The sequence below is a fragment of the Mastomys coucha genome, chromosome X, assembly GCF_008632895.1.
Source record: "Mastomys coucha isolate ucsf_1 chromosome X, UCSF_Mcou_1, whole genome shotgun sequence".
Classification (NCBI taxonomy): domain Eukaryota; kingdom Metazoa; phylum Chordata; class Mammalia; order Rodentia; family Muridae; genus Mastomys; species Mastomys coucha.
Genome location: NC_045030.1, coordinates 137,055,921 through 137,082,611, shown reverse-complemented (window position 1 = coordinate 137,082,611; position 26,691 = coordinate 137,055,921). Strand labels below are relative to the sequence as shown.

The following is a 26,691-nucleotide window of genomic DNA, read 5'->3' as shown; positions in this document are numbered from 1 at the left end:
ACAAAGAATTCTCAATTGATGAACACCGAATGACTGAGAAGCACCTAAAGAAATGTTCAACATCCTTATTCATCAGGGAAATGCAAATCAAACCATGCAGTTTTTCCCACTAGTACACTCTAGTAAAGGTTGAGGTCAGAAATGTGATTCCCGCAGCTGTTCTTTTATTGTTAAGAAATGTTTTTGCTATTCTTGGTTTTTTGCCTTTCCAGATGAATTTGAGAATTGGTCTTTCCATGTCTTCAGAATATTGTGTTGGGATTTTGATGGGGATTGCATTGAATCTATACATGGCCTTTGGTAGGATGGACGTTTTTACTATGTTAATTCTGCCAATCCATGAGCATGGAAGATCTCACCATTTTCTGATATATTCTTGGATTTCTTTCTTGAGAGACATGAAGTTATTGTCATATAGGTCTTTCACTTGTTTTGGTAGAGTTACCCCAAGATGAAGCCAAGATTCTACATTAAGCATTCTAGACTTCTGTAGTGTCTGGATCAGTGACTAGTCTTCATAGTGTGGAAGATGCTTATCTTAGTACAGATGTAAAGACAAATTATCTATTCCTCAAAGTTAAAAAATCTGAAATCTATAATAATGGTATGCCAACAAGATTGTGGCACAAATATTAGGGGGTTATCCACCTTAACTCCAAATTTATCATTGAAATTAAAACCAATCCATAGATGATACCCGTATCTGACACTGTTAGTACAGCCAAAAATCCTAGCATAAATAGGTTATGGACTCAAAGAAAAGTCAACCATTCTGCTAAATGAGCATACAATAGGAGTAAGAGACTTTATTTTGAGCCCAATATAAATACTGTCTTTGAAAAACATGGATTAAGATTTCCCAGAATAACAAGATCTACTGTGAAAGTGATTATGTATTTTTTCTTTCTTTTTTTTTTGTTTTTTTTTTCTTTTTAAATTTTTATTGAATATTTTATTTACTTACATTTCAATTGTTATCCCCTTTCCCAGTTTCCTCTCCAGAAATCCACTATTCCCTCTCTTCCCCCTGCTTCTATGAGGATGCTCCCCTACCCACTCCTGCCTCCCCACCATTGCATTCCCCTACACTGGGTCATCAAGCTTTCACAGTACCAAGAACCTCTTTTACTGATGCCAAACAAGGCCATCCTCCCCTACATATGTGTCTAGAGCCATGGGTCACTCCATGTGTGCTCTTTGGACTTAGTCTCTGGGAGTTCTGGGGGATCTGGTTGCTTGATATTGTTGTTTTCCTCTGGGGTCACTAACCCCTTCAGCTCCTTCAGTCCTTTCTCTAATTCCTTCATTGGGAAACCTGAGCACAGTCCAATGGTTGGCTACAAGCATCCACCTATGTATGTGTCAGGTTCTGGGAGATTTTATAGCTGAGTAGACCTTTTGATTGCCTATTTTCTTTCTTTCTTTTTTTTTTTTTTTACATGTTATACAATATCTCCTTTCCCAGGTTTCCCTCCCTCAAAAAATGATAAAATAATATAAAATAAACAAAAACAAGTCCATGTTCCCTCTGCCCCACCAACCTACCCTCTCCTGCTTACTGGCCCTGGCATTCCCCTACACTGCAGCATACAACCTTCACAGGGCCAAGGACCTCTCCTCCCATTGATGACACACTTGGCCATCCTCTGCTATACAGAAGCAGCTAGAGCCACTAGTCCCACCATGTGTACTCTTTGGTTGGTGGTTTAGTCCTTGGGAGCTCTGAGGGTACTAGGTATTTCATACTGTTGTTTGTCCTAAGGGGCTGCAAGCCCTTCAGCTCCTTGGGTCCTTTCTCTAGCTCCTCCACTGGGGGCCCTACACACAGTCCAATGGATGGCTGTGAGCCTCTACTTCTGCACTAGTCGGGAACTGGCAGAGCCACTCAGGAGACAGCTATATTAGGCTCTTGTCATCCAGTACTTTCTGACATCCACAATAGTGTCTGGATTTGATGACTGAATATGGGAAGGATTCTCAGGTGGAGCAGTCTCTGGATTGTCCTTCCTTTAGTCTCTGCCCATAGTTAGCCTCTACAACTCCTTCCATGGGTATTTTGTTCCCCCTTTTAAGAAGAAGTATACACACTTTGGTCTTCCTTCTTGTGTCTTGAATTTCTTGTGGTTTATGGATAGCACTTTATGTATTCTGATCTTCTAAACTAATATCCAATTATCAAAGAATGCATACCTTGTCTGTTCTTTTGTGATTGGGTTACCTCACTCAGGATGATATTCTCCAGATTCATCCATTTCCCCAAGAATTTCATAAATTTAATGTTTTTAATACCTTAGTAGTATTCCATTGTGTAGATGTACTACATTTTCTGTATCCATTCCTCTGTTGAGGGACATCTGAGTTGTTTCTAGTTTCTGGCAATTATAAATAAGACTTTCTTTACTTACTAGATATTTTCTTTATTTACATGTCATGTTACCTCCTTTCCTAGTTTCCACTCCAAAATAAATAAATAAATAAATAAATAAATAAATAAATAAAATAAACAATTAAAACCCTGTTCCCCCCCACTCCTACTCACCAACCCACCCTCTCCAGATTCCCAGCCGTGGCATTCCCCTACACTTGTGCATAGAACCTTCACAGGGCTAAGGTCCTCTCCTGCCCTTGATTACCGACTAGGTCATCCTCTGCTATTCATATGCTGCTGGGGACATTACCCCCACCAAGTGTACTCTTTCATTAGTGGTTTACTCCCTGGGAGGTCTAAAGGTACTAGTTAGTTCATATTGTTGTTCGTCCAAGGTGCTGCAAACCCTTCAGCTCCTTGGGTCCTTTCTCTAGCTCCTTCATTGGGGATCCTGTACACAGTCCAATGGATGGCTGTGAGCCTCTACTTCAGTATTAGTTGGGTACTGTCAGAGCTGCTCAGGAGACATCTATATCAGGCTCCTGTCAGCCAGCACTTGCTGGCATCCACAATAGTGTCTCAATTTGATGACTGAATATGGGAAGAATTCCCAAATGGAGCAGGCTCTGGACTTTCCTTCCTTTAGTCTCTCCTCCATAGTTTCTCTCCTCTGCAACTACTTCCATGGGTATTTTGTCCTCCCTTTTAAGAAGGAATGAAGTATCCACACTTTGGTCTTCCTTCTTCTTGAGTTTCTTGGGGTTTGTAAATAGTGCTTTTGTGTATTCCAATTTTCTAGGCTAATATACACTTATCAGTGAGTGTACCCATGTGTGTTCTTTTGTGATTGGGTTACATCTCCCAGGATGATATTTTATAGTTCATCCATTTGCCTTGAATTTCATGTATTCATTGTTTTTAATAGCTGAGTAGTACTCCACTGTGTAAATGTATCACATTTTCTGTATATATTTCTCTGATGAGGGACATCTGTCTTCATTGCAGCTTCTAACTATTATAAATATGGCTGCTATGAACATTGTGGAGCATGTGTCCTTATTACATATTGGAGCATCTTCTCAGTATATGCCCAGGAGTGATATTGCTGGGTCCTCAGGTAGTACCATGTCCAATTTTCTGAGGAACCTCCAGACTGTTTTCCAGAGTGATTTACCAGCTTGCAATCCCACCAGCAATGAAGGAGTATTCCTCTTTCTCCACAGCCTCTCCAGCATCTGCTGTCACCTATTTTTTATATTAGACATTCTAACTGGTGTGAGTTGAAATCTCAGGGATGTTTTGATTTGCATTTCTTTGAAGACTCAGGATGATGAACATTTCTTTAGGTGCTTTTCAGCCATTCAGTATTCGTCAGTTGAGAATTCTTTATTTATTTCTATACCCCACTTTTTAATAGGGTTATTTGGTTCTCTGGAGTCTAACTTCTTAAGTTCTATGTATATATTGAATATTAGCCCTCTATCAGATATAGGATTGGTAAAGATCTTTTCCCAATTTATTGCCTGCAAATTGTCCCTTACAGAAGTTTTGTAATTTTATGAGGTTCCATTTCTCAATTCTTGATCCTAGAGCAGAAGCTATTGGTATTCTGATCAGGAAATTTTCCCCTGTGTCCATGTGCTCCAGACTCTTCCCCACTCTTTTCTATTAGTGTCAGTTTATCTGGTTTTATGTGGAGGTCCTTGATCCACTTGGACTTGAGCTTTTTACAAGGAAATAGGAATGGATTGATTTGCATTCTTCTATATGCTAACCCCCAATTGACCCAGAACCATTTGTTGAAAAAGTTGTCTTTTCCCCATTGGATTGTTTTAGCTCCTTTCTCAAAGATCAAGGGATCATAGATATGTAGGTTCATTTCTGGGTCTTCAGTTCTATTCAGTTGATCCATCTGCTTGTCACTGTACCAATACCATGCAGTTTTTTATCATAATTGCTCTGTATACAGCTTAAGGTCTGGAATGATGATTCCACCAGAGGTTATTTTATGTTTGAGAATAGTTTTCACTATCCTAGGTTTTTTGTTATTCCTGAAAAATTTGCAAATTTCTCTTTCTAAGTCTGTGAAGAATTGAGTTGGAATTTTGATGGTGATTGCATTGTATCTGTAGATTGCTTTTGGTGAGATGGCCATTTTTACTATATTAGTCCTACCCATCCATGGGCATGGGAGAGCTTTCCATCTTCTGAGTTATTCTTTGACTTCCTTCTTCAGAGACTTGAAGTTCTTGCCAAACAGATCTTTCACTTGCTTAGTTAGAGTCACACCAAGATATTTTATATTATTTGTGACTATTGTGAAGGGTGTTGTTTTCCTATTTTCTTTCTCACCTGTTTATCCTTTGTGTAGAGGAAGGCCACTGTTTTGCTTGACTTAATTTTATATCCAACTACTTTGCTGAGGTTTTTTTATCAGGTTTAGGAGCTCTCTGGTGGAATTTTTTCAGTCACTTAAGTATACTATATCATCAGCAAATAGTGATAATTTGATTTCTTCTTATCCAATTGGTATTCCTTTGACTCCTTTTGTTGTCTAATTACTCTGGATAGCACTTCAAGTACAATTTTAAGTAGGCAGGGAGAGGGTGGGCAGCTTTGTCTAGTCCCTGATTTTAGTGGGATTGCTTCAAGTTTCTCTCCATTTAGTTCGGTGTTGGCTACTGGTTTTCTGTATATTGCTTTTACTATGTTTAAGTATGGGCCTTGAATTTCTGATCTTTCCAAGACTTTTATCATGAAGAGATGTTGGATTTTGTCAAATGCTTTCTCAGCATCTAATGAGATGATTATATGGTTTTTTCCTTTGAGTTTGTTTATATAGTGAATTACATTGACGGATTTCTATACATTGAACCATCTCTGCATCCCTGCAATGAAGCCTACTTGATCATGATGAATGTTCTTGGATTCAGTTTTCAAGAATTTTATTGAGTATTTTTGCATCGATACTCATAAGGGAAGTTAGTCAGAAGTTTTCTTCCTTTGTTAGGTCTTTGTGTGGTGTAGGTATAAGACTAATTATGGCTTCATAGAACAAATTTGGTAGAGTATCTTCTGTTTCTATTTTGTGGGATAGTTTGGAAAGTAATGGTACTAGGTCATCTTTGAAGGTCTGAAAATCTCTGCATTAACCCATCTGGACCTGGGCTTTTTTTGGTTGGGAGACTATTAATGACTGTTTCTTCTTCATTAACAGATATGGCACTGTTTAGATCTTTTATCTGATCTTGATTTAACTTTGGTGCCTGGTATCTGTCTAGAAAATTGTTCATTTCATCTAGAGTTTCCAGTTTTGTTGAGTATAGGCTTTTATAGTAGGATCTGATGATTTTTTGGATTTCCTCAGTGTCTGTTGTTATGTCTCTGTCTCTGTGCCCTCTAGTTGTTGATTTTCTCAAAGAACCAGCTCCTGGTTTGGTTGATTCTTTATATAGTTCTTTTTGTTTCCATTTGGTTCATTTGGGCCCTGAGTTTGATTATATCCTGATTTCAAATCCTCTTGGGTGAATTTGTTTCTTTTTGTTCTAGAGCTTTCAGATGTGCTATCCAACTGTTGGTCTTTGCTCCCTCTAGTCCTTTTTGGAGGCACTTAGAGCTATGAGTTTTGCTCTTAGGACTGCGTTCATTGTGTTCCACAAAATTGGATATGTTGTAGCTTCATTTGCATTAAATTCTAGAAAGTCTTTCATTTCTTTATTTCTTCCTTGACCAAGTTATCCTTGAATCTCAGAGCATTGTACAGCTTCCATGTGTATGTGGGCTTTCTGTTGTTTTTGTTGTTATTTGAGGAGTAGCCTTAGTCCATGGTGATCTGATAGCATGCAAGGAATTATTTCAATATTCTTGTATCTATTGAGGCTTGAGTGGTGTCCAATTATATGGTCAGTTCTACCAAAGGTACCATAAAGTACTGAGAAGAAAGTATATACTTTTGTTTTAAGATACAAAGTTCTATTGATATCTGTTAAATCCATCTGTTTCATAACTTCTATTAGTCTTACTGTATCTTTCTTTAGTTTCTGTTTCCATGATCTATCCATTGCAGAGATTTGGGTGTTGAAATCTCCCACTATTATTGTGTGTGGTGCATTGGGTGCTTTGAGCTTTAGTAAAGTGTCTTTTATGAATGTAGATACTCTTGCATTTGGAGCATAGAGGTTTAGAGTTGGCTACTATACCCAGCAAAGCTCTCAATTACCTTATGTGGATAAACCAAATTATTCCATGATAAAACCAAATTTATACAGTATTTTTCACAATTCTAACCTTTCAAAGGTTAATAAATGGAAACTCCAACACAAGGAGGAAAACTACATCCTAGAAAAAGCAAGAAAGTAATCTTTCAACATAACTAAAAGAAGATAGCCACATGAACAGAATTCCAACTCTAACAACAAAAATAACAGGAAACAACAGTTTTTTCCTTAATATCTATTAATATCAATTGACTCAATTCCTCAATAAAAATATATAGACTTTCAGACTGCGTACATAAACAGGACCTAACATTTTGTTGCATACAGGAAACCCACCTCAGTGACAAAGACAGACACTAGCTCAGAATATAAGGCTGGAAAACAATTTTCCAAGCTAATGGTCCCAAGAAAACAGCCGGTGTAGCTATTCTAATATCAAGTAAGATTGACTTTCAACCTAAAGTGATTAAAAAAGATAAGGAGGGACACTTCAGGTATGAATGAGAAACTAAGGTTAATCTATCTATCTATCAATCTATCTATCTATCTATCTATCTATCTATCTTCTAAAGTCCTCAAAAAAGATAAGGAGGAACACTTCATATACTATATGATCTACTAAGGTGAACACACAATTATGAACATCTACATGAACTTTTTATAGTCATAGAGCAATAGAAAATTTTAACTAAGGAATTTTTAAACACATTGATTGGCATATCAGGCAGGTATGTTACAGAAGGTTGGAGGAAACTCTGATAGGTTTCAGATACCACTTGATAACATTATTAGGTTTGGGGGTTATTGGAAGCCAGGGCTCTGTTAATACTTCCCAAAACTTCATCTGATAGATGACATTACTTAGCTACAGCAGTAGGAAATGAATGTCCATTAAGGTGCATGAATTGCATCATGCACCTACTTCTAGAACAGGATTTATAATACAAATGCCTCAATCATGATGATCATATCCCAATGAAACTTTAACCATTTTATACATTCATTTATTGAGATGGTATCTTGTAGTTCAGGCTGGTCTTGAATTTCTTATGTAGGAAAGGATGATCTTGAACTTCTGATTTTTTCAACTCTATCTCTCAAATTCTAGAATGACAAGGTTTGCAACATTGTACTTATTTTACAGAGTACTTGGGATCAAACCTGGCAGATATACTGCAATCTGAGCTTCATTTCTAGCCCAAATCTCTCCTTGTAAAACCATAATTTATCATATGAAAATATTTTACACATATTACTCAACACACACACACAAATAACTCCATTTATCTATGTTTTTACAATGGAAAGAAAAGCTTCACAAGACAACTTTTTTTCTTATTTAAAAGACTTTGTTTTATAACATTAAGACTAATATAAAACATGAAAAAGACATGCTCATGTTTGTATATTCAGAGAACAGAGATGGAATAGAAAGGTGTGAGTGAGAAACTAAGGCTAATCTATCTATCTATCGATCTATCTATCTATCGATCTATCTATCTCCTCTTGCCATATTTTTTTATGGTTTTGCCTACTGTTGTTATAAGCAAATGGTTTTCGCATTTAAAGTCAAGGGTGAATAATTTTATCTTAATTGAATTCAACAAATGTGTGTGCAGTTATATTGAAATGTGTGTGCGAGTGAATGCTTTCTATTTTGGGATATTAGTAAAATATGATATAATAACATAAAACAAAAATTAATACATAATAATTGGACAGAACAAACAGAAACAAAACAGCCCTAGAGAAGGCACAAGAAATAGATATCCATTCATTAACACCCAAGAATCCGATAAAAGCACTAAATGGATGCTGTAATACATAGACAGAAGTTCAGACCTATGCCACCCTGGGCAATCCATCTCAGGCTGAGTTCACCTGAGCTTTGGTTGTGTTGATTTTAAAGGGCTTTTTCTGCTTGGTGTATTCCATTCTCTCTAACTCTTTTGAGAGGGAAGATTTTATTCCATCTTATATCTTCAAGTACATTATGAATGATAGTCAGGACAGGAAATCAAACATGAACTTAGAGGCAGACACTGAAGTAGAGGTCATGAAGGAATAGAATTACTATCTTGTAAGACTGATTTCTTACTCCAGCTGTTCAGGGATGGCAAGTGCAATAGTAAATCATCAGTCAAGGAAACACTCAGTGAAATCTTGCCTATTAGAAAAACTGTTAGAAGCATTTTCCCAGCTGAAGTTTCCTCTTTCAATTTGACTCCTATTAGACTATATTTGATTAAAAAAAGAAAGAACAAAAGAAAGGAAGGAAGGAAGCAAGCAAGAAAGAAAGAACAAGAGAAAGAAGGAATGAAAGAAAAAGGAGGAAAGAAAAAAAGAAAGAAAGAAAGAAAGAGAGAGAGAAAGAAAGAAAGAAAGAAAGAAAGAAAGAAAGAAAGAAAGAAAGAAAGGAGATTTTCTCAAAGAACCAGTTTCTTGTTTTGTTGGGTCTTTGGATAGTTCCTCTTGTTTTTACATTGTTGATTTTAGCAATGGTTTGATTGTTTCCTGCAGTCTACTCCTCTTGTGTGTATTTGCTTCTTTTGGTCCTAGAGCTTTCAGGTGTGCAGTGAGAGTGTGCTCACTCTGGTTTCTTTTTGGTGGCACTCAGAGCTATGTGTTTTCCCCTTAGCACTGTTTTCATTGCATCCCATAAGTTTGGGTATGTTGTACCATCATATTCATTAAATTCTAAAAAGTCTTTAATTTTTTCTTTATTCCTTTCATGACCAAGTTATCATTGAGGAGGGCTTTGTTCAGTTTCCAGGTGCATGTAGGCTTTCTGTAGTTTTTGTTGCTATTAAATACTAGACTTATTAAGTAGTGATCTGATAGGAGGCATAGGATTATTTCAATCTTCTTGTATCTGTTGAGGCCTGTTTTTTGACTGACTATATGGTCAATTTTCTAGAAGGTACCGTGAGGTGCTGAGAATTTATATTCATTTGTTATAGGCTGAAATGTTGTATAGATATCAGCTAAAACCATTTAGTCCATCACCTCTGTTAGTTTTACTGTGTCTCTGTTTAGTTTCTGTTTCCATGATCTGTCCATTGGTAAGAGTGGGTTATTGAAGTCTCTCACTATTATTGTGTAAGGTGGACTGTGTGCTTTGAGCCATAGCAAAGTTTCTTTTATAAATGTGCCCTTGCATTTACAGTATAGTAGGTTCAGAATTGAAAATTCTTCTTGGTAGATTTTCCTTGGAAAAGTATGAAGTGTCCTTCCTTATCTTTTTTGATAACTTTTGGTTGAAAGCTGATTTTATTCAATATTAGAATATTTACTCCAGTTTGTTTTTTGGGACCATATGCCTGGAAAATTGTTTTCCAGAATTTTACACTGAAGTAGAAACTGTCTTTGACACTCAGGTGCATTTTGCATATGAACCAAAATGCAGGGTCCTGTTTCTGTATCCAGTCTGTTAGTCTATACCATTTTAGTAGGGAACTGAGTCGATTGATGTTAAGAGATATTAAGGAAAAATGATTGTTGCTTCCTTTTATTTTTGTTGTTAGAGTTGGAGTTATGTTGTGTGGCTCTCTTCTTTTAGGTTTGTTGAAAGATTACTTTCTTGCTTTTTCTAGGGTGTAGTTTCCCTCCTTGTGTTGGCGTTTTCCATCTATTATCCTTTGCAGGGCTGGATTTGTGGGAGAATATTATGTAAATTTGAAGATAACTCTTAATGACATCATGCTATACCTATAGCTCAGAGCATCACTCATCCCTAAGCAAAGAAGCTTCTTCCTGCATTGGTAATAACTAAGACAGAGACCCACATTTGTACAAAGTGCAGAGACTGACAGACTTTGAAGGAATTATCCTTAAATGGGATGTCTCTATCACATGATTCTACTCATAGATAATGCACCTATGTCAAAGAGGGGATAGATTAAATGTAAGAGCCATAAGTGATTGAAGATTTTCAAGAAAACATTATTTTATAACCAGAACAGGGTAGAAGAACATAGGAACTCAGAGAAACTATGGTATCATTCACTAGGCCACCCAAGCACGAGTCAAACAAAATCCTAGCACAAATATAAATTGAGCACACATGTCCACCTTTGCAAAAGGAAGCTATTTGCAAATAATATCTTCCTATAGAAAGAAAATCAATTTTCTTAAGTGGAATGACACTCAATATATAAGCTACATTTCAGAGCAGACCCCATGCTCAAGAGCTGATCAAAACCAATAGAACTCCATGTCTTTAGTGCATTTTTGGGGGTTGGGAGTTTTAATACAGAGGGAGAGAGAAAGAACAGAAGAAAATTGGGTATGTAGAGATAGAGGGAAGATGGGAAAGTTATGGAGACACAGGAAAGTGTATAACAAAATTATGAAACTGCATAAAAATTCTAAAAGAACATTTTAAATGAAAAGAAAAATTTAAGTTGATGACTTTTGCCTAGTACATTTTGAAACATGCTATTATATTTTCAACTTTTGAAAAAAAAAGTTTGAATATAACAGCAAGAAGCATGCCTGATCAAGAATTTGTTGGTTGATTTGATGAAGAGCTTATTAACTTATTGTAAGTAATTCTGTATTTATGTACTAAGGAACTCTATTTATTCACTGATGTTCTGATAATACTAATAAAAAATAATGGCAATGTCTCACTCTCCATAAATATTACTAAGCTCTGAATGTTGTAAGCCATTAACTCCATGTGAACCTGATATTTCCAATCCATATTTATATTTAATTCTAGTTACATATTCTTTCTTTTATTGTATTGCAGACTTCTAACAATGTCACATTTTAGAATAGGTAAATGAAATTAGAAGGATTCTGATTTTCAGATTATCTGTCCTAATGTGCATGCATACTTTAGACTACAACAATCAATTTATTTAAGATGTCTCCTTTTCAGGAGAACAACAAATTTATAAATCCTCTTAGATATCAATTCAATATGAAACCAAAAGGAAAACTGGATACAGAATATGACATTCTCTATGCTATGCATCTTCTACCAGCTCTTGGACTTAATATGAAAATAGCAAAGTTTTCCCAAAATTTTCTGCATGGTCAGCAACTATATATAACTGAAGATATGATAGAGTGGGCTATACATATTAGACAGGTGAGTTGAATTTAACTGTTTTCTGACTATGAATAAATATCATTTATTCTTAATTTATATCACATAATATAAATCACAATAGGGTTATAGTATTATTTTTTCATTTTTATTAGATCTTTTCTTTATTTACATCTCAAATAACATCTCCTTTCCTGTATTCCTCCCCCCCCAAAAAAACCCTGTTTCTTCCCCCTCCCGTCTGCCCCCTCCCCCTGCTCACCAAACCACCCTCTCCCGCTTCCTGGCCCTGGAATTCTGCTACACTGGGGCATAGAACCTATGTTTATAATATTACTTTAAAATAACAATAAAATGTCACTGTTTGATTTATTGTACTTGTAAGTAAAGGACATTTTTCAGTGACTTGACTGCAAATCAAAATTTTTATTGCGGAGTATGGCAAACTCTTTTAACTAACACATATCTAATTTTTATTAGACACAACCTTCAGTATGCAGTATGCCCTGCAGTGTAGGATTCCGAAAATCCATTCAGAAAGAAAAGGCTGTCTGCTGTTTTGATTGTACCCCATGTCCAAAGGATGAAATTTCCAACCTGACAGGTAATTATATGCCTTAACAATTGGTAGGTTGAATTTTGGCAACAGGTGACTTTGACAACCAATATATAGATGTCTTATTAAAGAATCAATTATAATGCAATACATAACTTTTGTGAGAATTTTAGTAGGCTAGAGCACATATCATAGATACTAGAAATTTTATAAGTGATGGTATCTGTCCTGTCACAAGAGTTCTGAGGAAGTTTTGAATGTGATATAATTGGTAGTACATCAGGTATCTGACACACATAATAATTATGATAGGAGTAAATACAAATAAATAAACAATAAATATCAATAAACCAAACTTTAATACCAGTGCATAAATAGTTGAATAAAATTTTAGCGTGAGCAAATTAGAGATGGATGTAGTATTCAGACAAAAAAAACCAATGCATTAAAATGAATTTTCAGCATTAACCTGGGCAGTGGTGTTGTGTGTCTTTGATCCCACATTCAGGAGGCAGAGGCATCTAAATCTCTATAAGTTCAAGACCAGTCTGTTTTACAAAGTGAATTCCATTATAGACATAGCTACACAGAAGAACAATGGTTTGAAAACACAAACAACAAAAACAACAAGCCAAAAGAATGTTCAGCATTTTGGGCTATACAACAAAGTGAATAATGCAAGAAAAAGCTGAAATGAATACCATATTGAAATATTGCAACAAAAAGATTTATTCACATGGAACTAAGACATAAATACAAAAGCAAATACACAGAATTACATGCATTGTCTTTGTCACTCTAATACAGAATAATATTATATTATAATCCTCGTAATTTGCATATATATAAAACCATAAAAGCAATATTTTTATATTTGTAAAAATGTAATGATTAAAAAAATCAAGAAAATAATCAAGTTGTTCTTAAACTTCCTAAAACTGTGACCCTTTAAAATACTTCCTAATGTTGTGGCAACTACTATACATATCACCATAAATTATTTTTTATTGCTATTTCATGACTATAAATTTGATACTCATGAATCACAATGTAAATAACTATGTCTTCAAATTGTTAGACAACCCATGTAAATAGGTAATTCAACCTCTAAAGCACTGAAAAAAACTAGATTCCCCACATGCTAAAATATCAGTTTAGAAAAATAAGATGAATTTAAAATAACTGAATGGGTCCTGGATTAGAGATGAGGAGGACACAAAATCTGTCCCAACTCCAGGACAAACTGGGACCAGCGGGACCAGACACACAGGAACTCCACCAGCCCAGTGGCTCAGGTATCTTCCAGTCCCACAACGCTCAGAGGGAGCTCTATTCCCAGGCTCTCTAACATGCCCAGGATCAGAAGTGAGGAGGAATTAACATCTGTCCCAACACAGAAAGTACCTGGAACCAGCTGGACCAAGCACAAGAACTCTGCCAGCCCAGTGGCTCAGGTTCCTTTCTGTCTGTCTGGGCTGGCTGGTGCCCTGAGCAGACCTTGGGCACAAGTTCCATAGCCAGTCCCATAATACCCAGAGGAAGCTCCACTCCCAAGCACTCTAGCATGCCAAGGATCAGAAGTAAGGAGGAATTAACATCTATCCCAAAACAGGAAGTAACTGGGACCAGTGGGACAAGTCACACAGGAACTCTGCCAGCCCAGTGGCTCAGGTTCCTTCCAGTCCCACAACACCCAGAGGAAGCTCCACACCCAGGCACTCTAACATGCCCAGGATCAGAGGTGAAGAGGACACAGCATATGTCCCAACACTGGGAGTAACAGGGACCAGCAGAACACAGGCACACAGGAACTCTACCAGCCTAATGGCTCAGGTTGTTTCCCATCTGTCTGGACCAGCCCGTGCCCTGAGCAGATCTTGCGTGCAAGCTCTGCAATCATTCCCAAAACACCCAGAGGAAGCTCCACTAGCAGGTGCTCTAAAAAGCCCAGGGTCACAGGATCCCAGAATCACAGGATCACAGAGACAGCTTGACTCTGAGGAATTCTGACACAACCAGGATCACAGGAAGGACAGGCTCCAGTCAAATTTAGCAAGGGCAGGTAGTACTAGAGATAACCAGGTGGCAGGAGGCAAGCATAAGAATATTACCAACACAAACCAAGGTTACTTGGCATCATCAGAACACAATACTCCCACCATTGCAAGTCCTGGATACATCATCACACGGGAAAAGCAAGATTCAGATAAAAAATCACTTCTCATGATGATGATACAGGTCTTTAAGAAAGACATAAATAGCACCCTCAAAGTAACACAGGAGAACACAGGAAAACAGCTAGAAGCCCTGCAAGAGGAAACACAAAAATCCCTAAAGAATTACAGGAAAACACAATCAAACAGGTGAAGAAAATGAGCAAAACCATACAGAATCTAAAAATGGAAATAGAAACAATAAAGAAATCAGAAAGAGAGAAAACACTGGAGATACAAAACCTAGGAAAGAAATCAGGAGTCGTAGATGCAAGCATCACCAACAGAATACAAGAGATAGAAGAGAGAATTTCTGGGGTAGAAGATACCATAGAAAACATTGAAAGAACAGTCAAAGAAAACACAAAAAGCAAAAAGATCCTAACCCAAAACATCCAGAAAATCCAGGATTCAATGAGAAGACCAAACCTAAGGATAGTAGGTATAGAAGAGAGTGAAGACTCTCCACTTAAAGGGCCAGTAAATATCTTCAACAAAAGTATAGAAGAAAACTTCCCTAACCTAAAGAAAGAGATGCCAATGAACATACAAGAAGCCTATAGAACTCCAAATAGACTGGACCAGAAAAGAAATTCCTCCTGTCACATAATAATCAAAACACCAAATGCACTAATCAAAGAAAGAATTTTAAAAGCAGTAAGGGAAAAAAGGTCAAGTAACATATAAAGGCAGGCCTATCAGAATTACACCAGACTTCTCACCAGAGACTATGAAAGCTAGAAGATTCTGGGCAGATCTCATACAGACCCTACAAGAACACAAATACCAGCCCAGGATACTATACCCAGCAAAACTCTCAATTACCACAGATGGAGAAAACAAGATATTTCATGACAAAACAAAATTTACATAATATCTTTCCACAAATTCAGCCCTACAAAGGATAATAGATGGAAAACAGCAACATAAGGAGCAAAGCTACACCCTAGAAGAAGCAAGAAAGTGATCTTTCAACAAATCCACACAAACTAATTCCACCTCTTACAACAAAAACAGCAGGAAGGGACAATTACTTTTTCTTAATATCTTAATATGAAAATTAATATTACCAACATATCCTAATTGATTGAAATCCAAAATAATGAGGAATTAGAAATTTGTTGACTGTCATCCAATGGTCTCTCTAATTGGTAATTGTAGAAATAGGTCCAATATTATATAATCCATACATACTTTCAGCTTGTTTGTTCATAACAGTGTCTTGCTGTGTACAACATAGTGGTCTTGAGATCTTGCTTCTCCTATCTCAGCCTCTCTATTAAGAGTAGTAGTGTTTATTTCATGTTTTTAACTATATTATTGTATTCAGAACAGCTTACATATTTTAAAAGTAAGTATATACCCAAAAGAAATGTAGACAATTAAATTGGGAGGTGGTTTATAAGAGAACAACAATGAGTGAGACTGAATGCTTTGCTTGACTTTTTTAACTCTTGTATCAAGTAACCACAATAAGAGCCAAGATTTTAAGCCCTGCTAAATACAAAACAAACAAACAAAGAAAAACCCTTTATATGTTTATGTTCATTTAAGAAAATATTACTAGTGATGTATTATTTTAGAATATAAGTTAAAACATTTGGAGTTATTTAAAATTTATATTGAGAAAAACATATGTATTTTCAGTATTCCCATAGACAAGCATCTACATAAGACTGTTAAATTGATTGTTGTTTTATATCAAACAACTTTTATAATACTCATTTTTGTTATAAAATTTTATAAATTTTAAGAATATGACCAAAAAAGATATTGTAGGTATTGAAGGGGGGTCTCTGGGAGGAGTTGGGGTACAAAATGAAAACAAGAATGTGATTTAATTCTATTTACTTAAAATATGTTTTTAAATGTTAACAAATTCAGATTAATTGAAATCGTGTATCTTTTCTCATTATAATGCAATAAAACTTAAATAAAATAAAATAACTGAATGATAGTGTGTGCTGCTGATGGGAAGAATGCTATTATAAAATTTGAATTGAATATGGTTTTCTAATTCAATTGAAATTTTAAAATTGAATTACTGCAATAGAAATTTCAAGATAAATTTGGAATGAGATTCTTACACACCTTTAGCATTATGTTTGATTTTTCTATCATTAAGAGATGGAAAACACTCTTGAATTGGTGCTTTCTCATTAAGGACTTAACATTTGAGTAGATTAACACTCAAAATAATTTTAAAAAGTAGTGAAAATATGATGTACTCTAGTCTACTAATATTCTCACACAGAAACAGAACAAACAAGGCTTTTAAGATGTAGTGGCATCAGGTAATAAGTCCATCAAGGACTTTTTGCCTTCCAAAAGAATACTAGTTATGGGTTTTAAAAGAAGATTTACAACAGCATGCTTTTCCAACAAATAATGCCAATTTGGTCAAGATTTTCCAATGTATTAATTTAAAGTTTATATGAATTAGAGAAAAAACTCTGATGATTTTTTTTCCTATACCAGACATGGATCAATGTGTGAAGTGTCCAAATGATCAGTATGCCAACATAAATCGAACTCACTGCCTAAAGAAAGTTGAGACCTTCCTGGCTTATGAAGACCCCATGGGAATGGCTCTGGCCTGCTTGGCCCTGTTCTTCTCTGCTCTCACGGCTGTTATACTCAGTATCTTTTTGAAGCACCAAAACAATCCCATTATCAAGGCAAATAACCGATTTCTCAGCTACATTCTGCTCATCTCTCTCATATTTTGCTTTCTTTGTTCCTTGCTCTACATTGGCCGTCCCCATATGGCCACCTGCATTCTGCAGCAGATCACATTTGCAGTTGTTTTCACTGTTGCAGTTTCTGCTATTTTGGCCAAAACAATTACTGTAGTTATGGCTTTCAAGATCACTGATCCAAGAAAAAAGATAAGACAGATGTTAGTAACAAGGGCACCTAACTATGTAATTCCCATCTGCACCATGATCCAACTTATTCTCTGTGGAACCTGGCTAGGAACATCTCCTCCATTTGTTGATACTGATCCACACTTTGAACATGGCCATATCATCATTGTCTGCAACAAGGGTTCAGTTATTGCCTTCTACTGTGTCCTGGGATACTTGGGCTTATTAGCCCTAGGGAGTTTCACTGTAGCTTTTCTGGTCAGAAATCTGCCTGATAGATTCAATGAAGCCAGGTTCCTGACATTTAGCATGCTGATCTTCTGTAGTGTGTGGATTACTTTTCTCCCTGTCTACCATAGCATCAAAGGAAAGTTGATGGTGATGGTGGAAATCTTTTCTATCTTGACTTCCAGTGCAGGGGTGCTTGTTTGTATTTTTTTCCCAAAGTGCATCATGATCTTCTTAAGACCAGAGTTGAATTTTACTCAAAAGTTCAGTGGCACACATTCTAAAATGGACAATACCCATTAAATTTTTGTAATGCCTTAATTCCACTCACCTATGAAAAATAGGTATTTTTTACAAAGAGGTCAAAAATACAAGCTTGAGGGGAAAACTATCATCAAACAAAGGGTTAAGGTTAAATAAACATGGATATAGAAGAATGAAAGTTGATCTATATTTATCACTATGCACAAGACACAACTTCAACTGTACTAAGATCTTTGACTTAATACCAGATATCTAGAATCTGATATAAAAAGAGAGAAATAATCTTGAATTCATTGCTTAAGAGAAGGTTTTCTGTAAAGGACTCACGTGGCATGGGCTTTAAGAGAAATAATTAATTAATGGACCTATGTGAAACTGAAAAGTCTTTGTAGGGGCAAAAGATATAATCATTCATGCAAAGTGTCAGTACACAGGAATAAAAAAGTTCTTTATCAATTATACATCTAATAGCAAGTTAGTATCTTAAATATATAAGAAACTTTACAAAACATTGGCCATCCAGAAAACAAATGACTAATTTCCCAATTTTAAATTGAGGCACAAAACTAAACAAAGAATTCTCAAAAGAAGAAATAAAATATGATGCAGAGGATTGCATTATCTGCCATCAGTAGGAGGGTAGGCAGTTGGTCCTTTGAAGGCTTAATACCCTAGCATAGGAAGCTGCTGGAGAGGTGAGACAAAAGTGGGTACATAGGTGGAGGAGCCTCTTCTTAGAGGCAAAGAGGAGGGAAAATTGGATGATGGATTAGCAGAGGGGAAAAGGGAAAGGGGACAATATTTGCAATGTAAATAAATAAATAAACAAACAAACAAACAATAAAAAGTAGCTGAGAGGCACATAAAGAAGTGTTCAACACCTGTAGTCATCAGGGAAATACAAATCAAAGCTGTTTTGAGATTTTATCTTCCACCAGTCAGAATGCCAGGATCAATATAATAACAGACAGCTCTTGCTGTTGACAATATGCAGTAAGGGAAACACTCATCCTTTGTTTCTGTGAGTGAAAACTTGTATAGACATTATGGAAATCAGTGGGGTGGTTTCATAGGAAGAAGAGAATGACAATGTCACGACCCAGCTCTACTCTTTTTCCTAGATAGGCTTGCTATGGCTATGATCAAATGACATGAACAAAAGCCTAGGTTACACAACAGTAAAATAAAACATGTTTAAAGATCAAAAATGATGAAAATAATATGTAGTTATAAATAAAGAAGGGAAGACTGAAAGGAGATGATTAAATAGGGACGGGGGAATATGAGGAGTGAGAGATAGACTAGGAGGAGGGGAAACTACCACTAAAGGCTATTTGAGAAGTCATATGGAAACCCACTATGGTATAAACTTCTTAAAACACATACATATATGAATATATATAAATAGAGTCATTAAGTACCAAGGAAAGACAATGATCCACTGATACATTTTCCACCACCAAGCAAAACCTATAGTGCCAGTGTATAGTTGGCCAAAAGAGTCTCATGGAAACAAAAAAAACTCAGACTATTTCAAAGACTCTTGGTTTTCTTGCTTGAATGAAAGAAAAGGCATAGAATAAGGGGGGTTGGCCATGTGGGAAAATTGTAGAGAAATTAGGGAAGAAAATGAATACAATCAAAATAAATGGTTTCGTTATCTGAAATCTACACTTTTGAGTACCCTTGGCCTCTCTATCCATACTTTCTCCCATTTGAACAGATCTAGAAAGTCTCACATCGACTACCCACATTTTGTTTAGTCTAGTCACTCCTGCTTGTGCCACAAACAACTTCTTTCCCCAGAGTAAAACCTATTGAGTCTCCCTTAACCTCCTAAAATACAAATTTTCCTCAATTCACCAAATCTAGCCCAGGACCCACATCCAGTGCTCTGACATTTTCTGGCCATTTTTTTTCTTGCTCTGTAAAAAATTTGTAGGCTTTGGCAGAACCTGTCCTGTAGCCACCACCCACAACCCACAGGGCCTTCTTGCCACATGCAGCCTCTTCACTGACCAAAAGTCTCACTCCCTTCTCCACCATCTGCAAAGATCTCCAAGGACTTCCTGGCCATCCCCATACAGATATGCTCTGTAACTAGCCAGACAAATCTATAGACATCTGCCAGGACCCTTTGTACACATCACCCAACTGGCAGTGTCCTCCCTCAACACAATCAACCTTATCACCCAGACAGATCCAATCATACACTCTAGTCTTAAATACGGGTACAGCCTTCACATCAGCACAGTACTTTTTGTCTACCTGAATTCATCACATGTAAGTCATATCTTAATTCTATGTTCAAGCTTAGCACACATCCTTACATCTGCCCCAATATGTACTGTCCATATTAGACTTAGAACTAATAAAACAAGGTCACTCCCAGAATGTACAGGAAAAGAAATAATGAGAAAAGAAAAACCAGTATGTTCTCTCAAAAACCTAACATTCCTGTAAAAATTTCTGCAATAAGAATAACCCATATTAACACCAGAATACAGAATTTAAATGAAAAATCATAAGATTTATCAGTGAAGCAACTCCACCTGCACCCATGGCAGATCACCATGCCTTCTCTCAAACTTCATAGACCTGGCTGTCTCCCAGGAGGACTGCTCTAACCAGAGACACATGTGAGACCACAACCCCAATACTCATACCACCTGGGACTCCACAGAGCCCAGGAGATGTAGAATTTGCAATGACTGGCCAGAGCCCCATTACACTTCCAGTCTGCATATCCACATGCACTGGTGTCAGGCTGACATACCTACTACCTCAAAATACAGCCCTTCTTCTCTCCCAAGGGGACTTCTCTAACAAAGGATACAGGAAAGAACCCTGCTCTAATGCCAACTCCAGCTGGAACCTAACACAGGCAAGCAGACATGGGCTCTGTATCCCTCCTCTCAAAGCCTCTTCTTCCTCTATGTCCATACCTCCACCTGCACTCAGGGTGAACTGATGTGCCCCTACCAAACCCTTGAAGATCTACATGTCGCAAAGGAAGTCTGCACTAATCAAGGACAAAGAAGACCTGCTTTAACTAGAGACACAACACTGTCTGACTTCCAGGAGTCCTGCTCTAACCCAAAAGACAGTTTTACATGCCACCTGAGAGACCTGCTCCACTCAGGGACCCCCCAGGCCAGTTAATCCCAGAAACAACCAGAGGATGGGAAAGAAAATTACAAGAACATAATCAACAAAAGCCGATGCAATACAGCACCAACAGAACCCAGCTATCTTACTACAGCAAGCCATGCATAACCTAATATATCTAAAGAGCAAAATTCTAACCTTAAATCCTATCTCATGATGATGATAGAGTCCTTTTAAAAGGATATAAATAATTCCCTTAAAAAATTCGAACATAGAATCCCTTGAAAAAAAATAAATCACTTAAAACAGTACAAAAAATTACAATCAAACAGGTGAAGGAAATGTACAAAAATTCCAGGACCTAAAAATGGAAATTGAACAGTTAAGGAATCACAAATAGTCCTGTTTCCTTCTACACCCCAGAGCTGATTCTGTGCCACAGTGCTGCACACCCAAATACCACTGGGAGAAAGCTGGTCTCCAAGGAGTGCTGACACACAGGTCAACACAAGCAAGACTACCAGTTCTGCTCCCAGGGACAGCCAGGAACCCACAGGACACAGTAACCAAGGAACACCCTGGGATAAGATCCTTCCAGTTTCACTCTGTACCAGTAGCAGATCTTGTGAAAAAGTGCAAAGAGCTGATACTGTGCCATAGCACTCCATTGCCAAATACCAGCAGGAGAGAAATTGTCTCCCAGGAGTCTGACAAACCTGTGAGCACAGGTAAGACCAACACTTCTACTCAAATTCCTGGCTGAAGAGGGACTTACCCAGAGCAATCAGAACACAGGAACCAAGTAACAGCTGAGGACAGGATTATTCCAGTTTCTATCTGTACCCTGCAGCTGACCCTGTGCCACAATATTCCATACTGAAGTTTCTCCCAGAGAGAACTGGTCTCCCAGGAGTACTGGCACACAGGCTTTCAGGAAAGACAAGCCACATTCAGAGGCAGGAAGAACAGCTAACACCAGAAATAACCAGATGGTGAGAGACAAGGACAAGAATATGAGCAACAGAAAAGAAGGCTATTTGGAAAAATAAGAACCCAGTTCTTTCAACACAGTGTGCCCTGGATACCCTGACACACAAAAAAAGCAAGGCTCTGATGTAAAATCACATTTCATGATGATGATGGAGGAATTTAAGAAGGAAATAAACAACTCCCTTGAAGAAATACAAGAGGACACAGGAAAACATTTAGAAACCCTTACAAAGGAAACACAAAAATACCTTAAAGAATTACAAAAAAAAAACACAACCAAACAGGTGAAGGAATTGAACAAACCCATCCAGGATCTAAAAATAAATAAATAAATAAATAATAAATAAATAAATAAATAAATAAATAAATAAATAAATAAATAGAAACAATAAAGAAACCAAAAAGGGAGACAACCCTCAAGATAGAAAACTTAGAAAATAGATCAGGAGTCATAGATGGAAGCATCAACAACAGAATACAAGAGATCGAAGAATCTCAGGAGCAGAAGATAACATAGAAAACATGAACACAACAGTCAAAGAAAATACAAAAAGCAAAAAAGCTCTTAACCCAAAACATCCAGGAAATTCAGGACACAATGAGAAGACCAAACCTAAGGATAATAGGTATAGAAGAGAGTGAAGACTCCCAAATTAAAGGGTCAGTAAATATCTTCAACAAAATTACAGAAGAAAACATCCCCAATCTAAAGAAAGTAATGCCCATGGACATACAAGAAGCCTACAGAACTCCAAATAGACTGGACCAGAAAAGAAATTCCTCCTGGTCACATAACAGCAAATGCACTAATCAAAGAAAGAATTTTAAAAGCAGTAAAGGAAAAAGGTCAAGTAACATATAAAGGCAGGCCTATCAGAATTACACCAGACTTCTCACCAGAGACTATGAAAGCTAGAAGATCCTGGGCAGATGTCATACAGACCCTAAGAGAACACAAATGCCAGCCCAGGCTACTATACCCAGCAAACCCTCAATTACCATAGATGGAGAAACCAAGATATTCCGTGACAAAGCCAAATTTACACAACATCTTTCTACAAATCCAGCCCAACAAAGAATATTAGAGGGAAAACACCAACATAAGGAACAAGACTACACCCTAGAAGAAGCAAGAAAGTAATCTTTCAACAAACCCACATAAACATAATTATACCTCTAACAGCAAAAGTAACAGAAAGTAACAATTACTTTTTCTTAATATCTCAATATGAAAATCAATATTACCAACATCTCCAAATTGAATGAAATCCAAAAATATGAGGAATTAGAAATTTGTTGGCTAATCTGGTGGTCTCTCTAATATGGTAATTGGAGAAATAGGTCTAATATTGTAGAATCCATATTCACTTTCTGCTTGTTTGTACCTAACTGTGTCTTGCCAGGTATCACATACTGGTCTTGAAACCATGCTTCTTCTATCTCAGCCTCTCTATTAGTAGGATTGTTTATTTGTTGTTTTTATTCTATACTATGGTTTTTCAGAACAGCTTAAATATTTAAAAATTATTTATACACCCAAAAGAAACATAAACAATTAATTTGGGAGGTGGCTTATAAGAGACCAACAAAGAATGAGATTGAATGTTTTGCTTGATGTTTGTAACTACTATATCAATTTGAACAAGAGAATTTTATAAGTTACTCTTTCTCTGAGATGAATGCTTTTCAAAATCATCACAGCTAATGAGCCAGATTCTTAGCCTCACCTAACGTCTGTGCCACCCTCCAAATAGAACCATTGTTCATTGAAATAGTTGGTGAATGACTTCACAAATAGACCATCTTAATACACACAGCATTTCTTTTTTATATACTTTTATTGCATTATGATGAAAAAATTAAATGATTTCAATTTATCTGAATTTGTGAACAGTTTGGCTGTTCCTCTGGAAATTGGACATAGTACTTCCAGAGAACCCAGCTATACCATTCCTGGGCATATACCCAGAAGATGCTGCAACATGTAATAAGGACACATGCTCCACCATAGAAGCCTTATTTATAATAGCCAGAAATTGGAAACAACCCAGATGTCCCTCAACGGAGGAATGGATACAGAAATTGTGGTATATCTACACAATGGAGTACTACTCAGCTACTAAAAAATGAATTTATGAAATTCTTAGGTAAATGGATGGATCTGGAGAATATCATGCTGAGTGAAGTAACCCAATCACAAAAGTACACACATGGTATGCACTCTCTGATAAGTGGTTATTAGCCGAGAAGTTCAGAATACACAAAGAACAACCCAAAAACCACAAGAAACTCCAGAAGAAGGAAAACCAAAATATGGACATTTCATTCCTTCTTAAAAGAAGGAACAAGGTACACGTGGAAGGAGTTGCAGAGACTAACTATGGAGCAGAGACTAATGAAAGGACAAGCCAGCCTGATATAGCTATCTCCTTAGAGGCTATGACAGTACCTGACTAACACAGATGTAGAAGCTCACACCCATCCATTGAACTGAGTACAGTGAAGGAACTCCCCAATGAAGGAGTTAGAAAAAGGACCAAATAGCTGAAGGGTTTGCAGCTTCTTAGGACGAACAGCAATATGAACTAACCAGTACCCTCAGAGCTCCCAGGGACTCAACCACCAACCAAGGACTATACATGGTGGGACTGATTGTTCTGGCAGCATGTGTATAGTAGAGGATTGCAAAGTCGATCATCAATGAGAGGAGAAGCCCTTGGCCCTGTGAATGTTCTGTGCCCCAGTGTAGGGGAATGTCAGGTTCAATAAGTGGGAAAGGGTAGGGTGGCAAGCATGGGGAGGGAGGAGGCAACAGGGGTTTGTTCTTGTTGTTTTTGTTTGTTTGTTTGTTTGTTTGTTTTTTGGAGGGGAAACTCGGAAAGGAGAAATCATATGACATGTAAAAATATCTATTAAAAAAGAAATAACTTCATGCATAAATGGAAAAAATTATTGTAAGTAAATAGAACAAAATCACATTCTTGTTTCCCTTTTGTACCCCAACTCCTCCCAGAGAACCTCTCTTTTCTTTACAATATCTTTTTTTGTCGTATTCCTTAAAATTTATAAAATATTATAGCAATAAAAATGAGTATTATAAAAGTTGTTTGATATAAAAAAACAGTCTTATGTAGATACTTGTCTACAGCAATACTGAAAATACGTTTTTCTCAATATAAATTTTAAATAGCTCCAAACATATTAACTGTATATTTCAAAATAATACGTCATTTCTAGTATGTTCTTAAATGAACATAAATATATAAAGTCTTTTTGTTTGTTTGTTTGTTTGTTTGTTTGTTTTGTATTTAGTAGAGTTTAAAATCTTGGCTCTTACTATGGTACAGCCCAAAATAAGAACAATTTTTTAGACATTGGAGTTCATTGTAAGAAGGATGTATTTCAATGACACTCACATCATCAAAGGATTTACTTCAATCATAGCTAAGCTAAGAGTTGACAATTCTGCTGCACCAAGGAATGAAATGTAGGCACGATTTTTAGATACTGATTTCCTGCTATGGTCAAAGCTATTTGACATGAGTGATTGTCTTCATTCTCAGCCCACAGAGAACAGGTTATAATCACTTAAGAAATGGTGTGTGCATTAAGATGGTCAATCCATAAAGTCATTCACCAACTGTTTCAATGAACAATGGGTCTGCTTGGAGGGTGGCACAGACATCAGGTGTGGGTAAGAATCTGGTTCATTGACTGTGATCATTTGGAAAAGCATTTTTTTAATAACTTTGTTGTTATCTTTCCTACAAGCCACCTCCCAAGTTGATTGTCTATGTCTCCCTTGGGTATATAAATACTTTTGAAATATATAAGATGTTCTGAAAACCATAGTATAGTGTAAAAACATGAACTAAACAATACTACTAATAGAGAGGCTGATATAGGAGAAGCAAGATTTCAAGACCTTTATGTTGTACACAGCAAGATACTGTCACAAACAAGCATAAAGTGTATACAGAATGTTCAATATTGGACCTATTTCTCCAATTGCCAAATTAGAGGTACCATTGGATAACAATCAACAAATTTCTAATTCCTCATATTTTTGGATTTCAATCAATTAGGAAATGATGGTAATATTAATTTTCATATTAAGATATTAAGAAAAAGTAATTGTCTCTTCCTGTTGTTTTTGTTGTAAGACGTGGAATTAAATTTGTGTGGATTTGTTGAAAAAATTACTTTCTTGCTTCTTCTAGAGTGTAGTTTTGCTCCTTATGTTGATATTTTCTATCTATTATCTTTTGTAGGGCTGGATATGTGGAAAGGTATTGTGTAAATTTAGTTTTGTCATGGAATATCTTGTTTTCTCCATCTATGGTAATTGAGAGTTTTGCTGGGTATAGTAAGTAGCCTGGGCTGGCATTTGTGTTCTTGTAGAGTCTGTATGACATCTGCCCAGGATCTTCTAGCTTTCATAGTCTCTGGTGAGAAGTCTGGTGTAATTCTGATAGGCCTGCCTTTATATGTTACTTGCCTTTTTTCCCTTACTTCTTTTAAAATTCTTTCTTTCTTTAGTGCATTTTGGTGTTTTGATTATTATGTGACGGGAGGAATTTTTTTTCTGGTCCAGTCTGTATGGAGTTCTATTGTAGGCTTCTGTATGTTCATGGGCATCTCTTTCTTTAGGTTAGGGAAGTTTTCTTCTATAGTTTTGTTGAAGATATTTATTGGCCTATTACCTTTGGAGTCTTCACTCTCTTCTATACCTACTATCCTTAGGTTTGGTTTTCTAACTGCATCCTGGATTTCCTGGATGTTTTGGGTTAGGAGCTTTTTGCTTTTTGCATTTTCTTTGACTGT

At 36.6% G+C, this 26,691-nt stretch overlaps 1 protein-coding gene across 1 annotated transcript in view; it reads left to right on the top strand.

The window, feature by feature from the left end:
• LOC116094935 (vomeronasal type-2 receptor 116-like) overlaps positions 1-17,808 on the top strand; it is a 48,375-nt gene extending 30,567 nt beyond the window's left edge. Inside the window, exons 4-6 of the mRNA XM_031376335.1 lie at positions 11,456-11,683; positions 12,122-12,245; positions 16,889-17,808. Of these exons, the coding sequence (XP_031232195.1) occupies positions 11,456-11,683; positions 12,122-12,245; positions 16,889-17,808 (1,272 nt within the window). The remainder of the gene's footprint in view (positions 1-11,455; positions 11,684-12,121; positions 12,246-16,888) is intronic.
• The last annotated feature ends 8,883 nt before the right edge of the window (positions 17,809-26,691 follow it).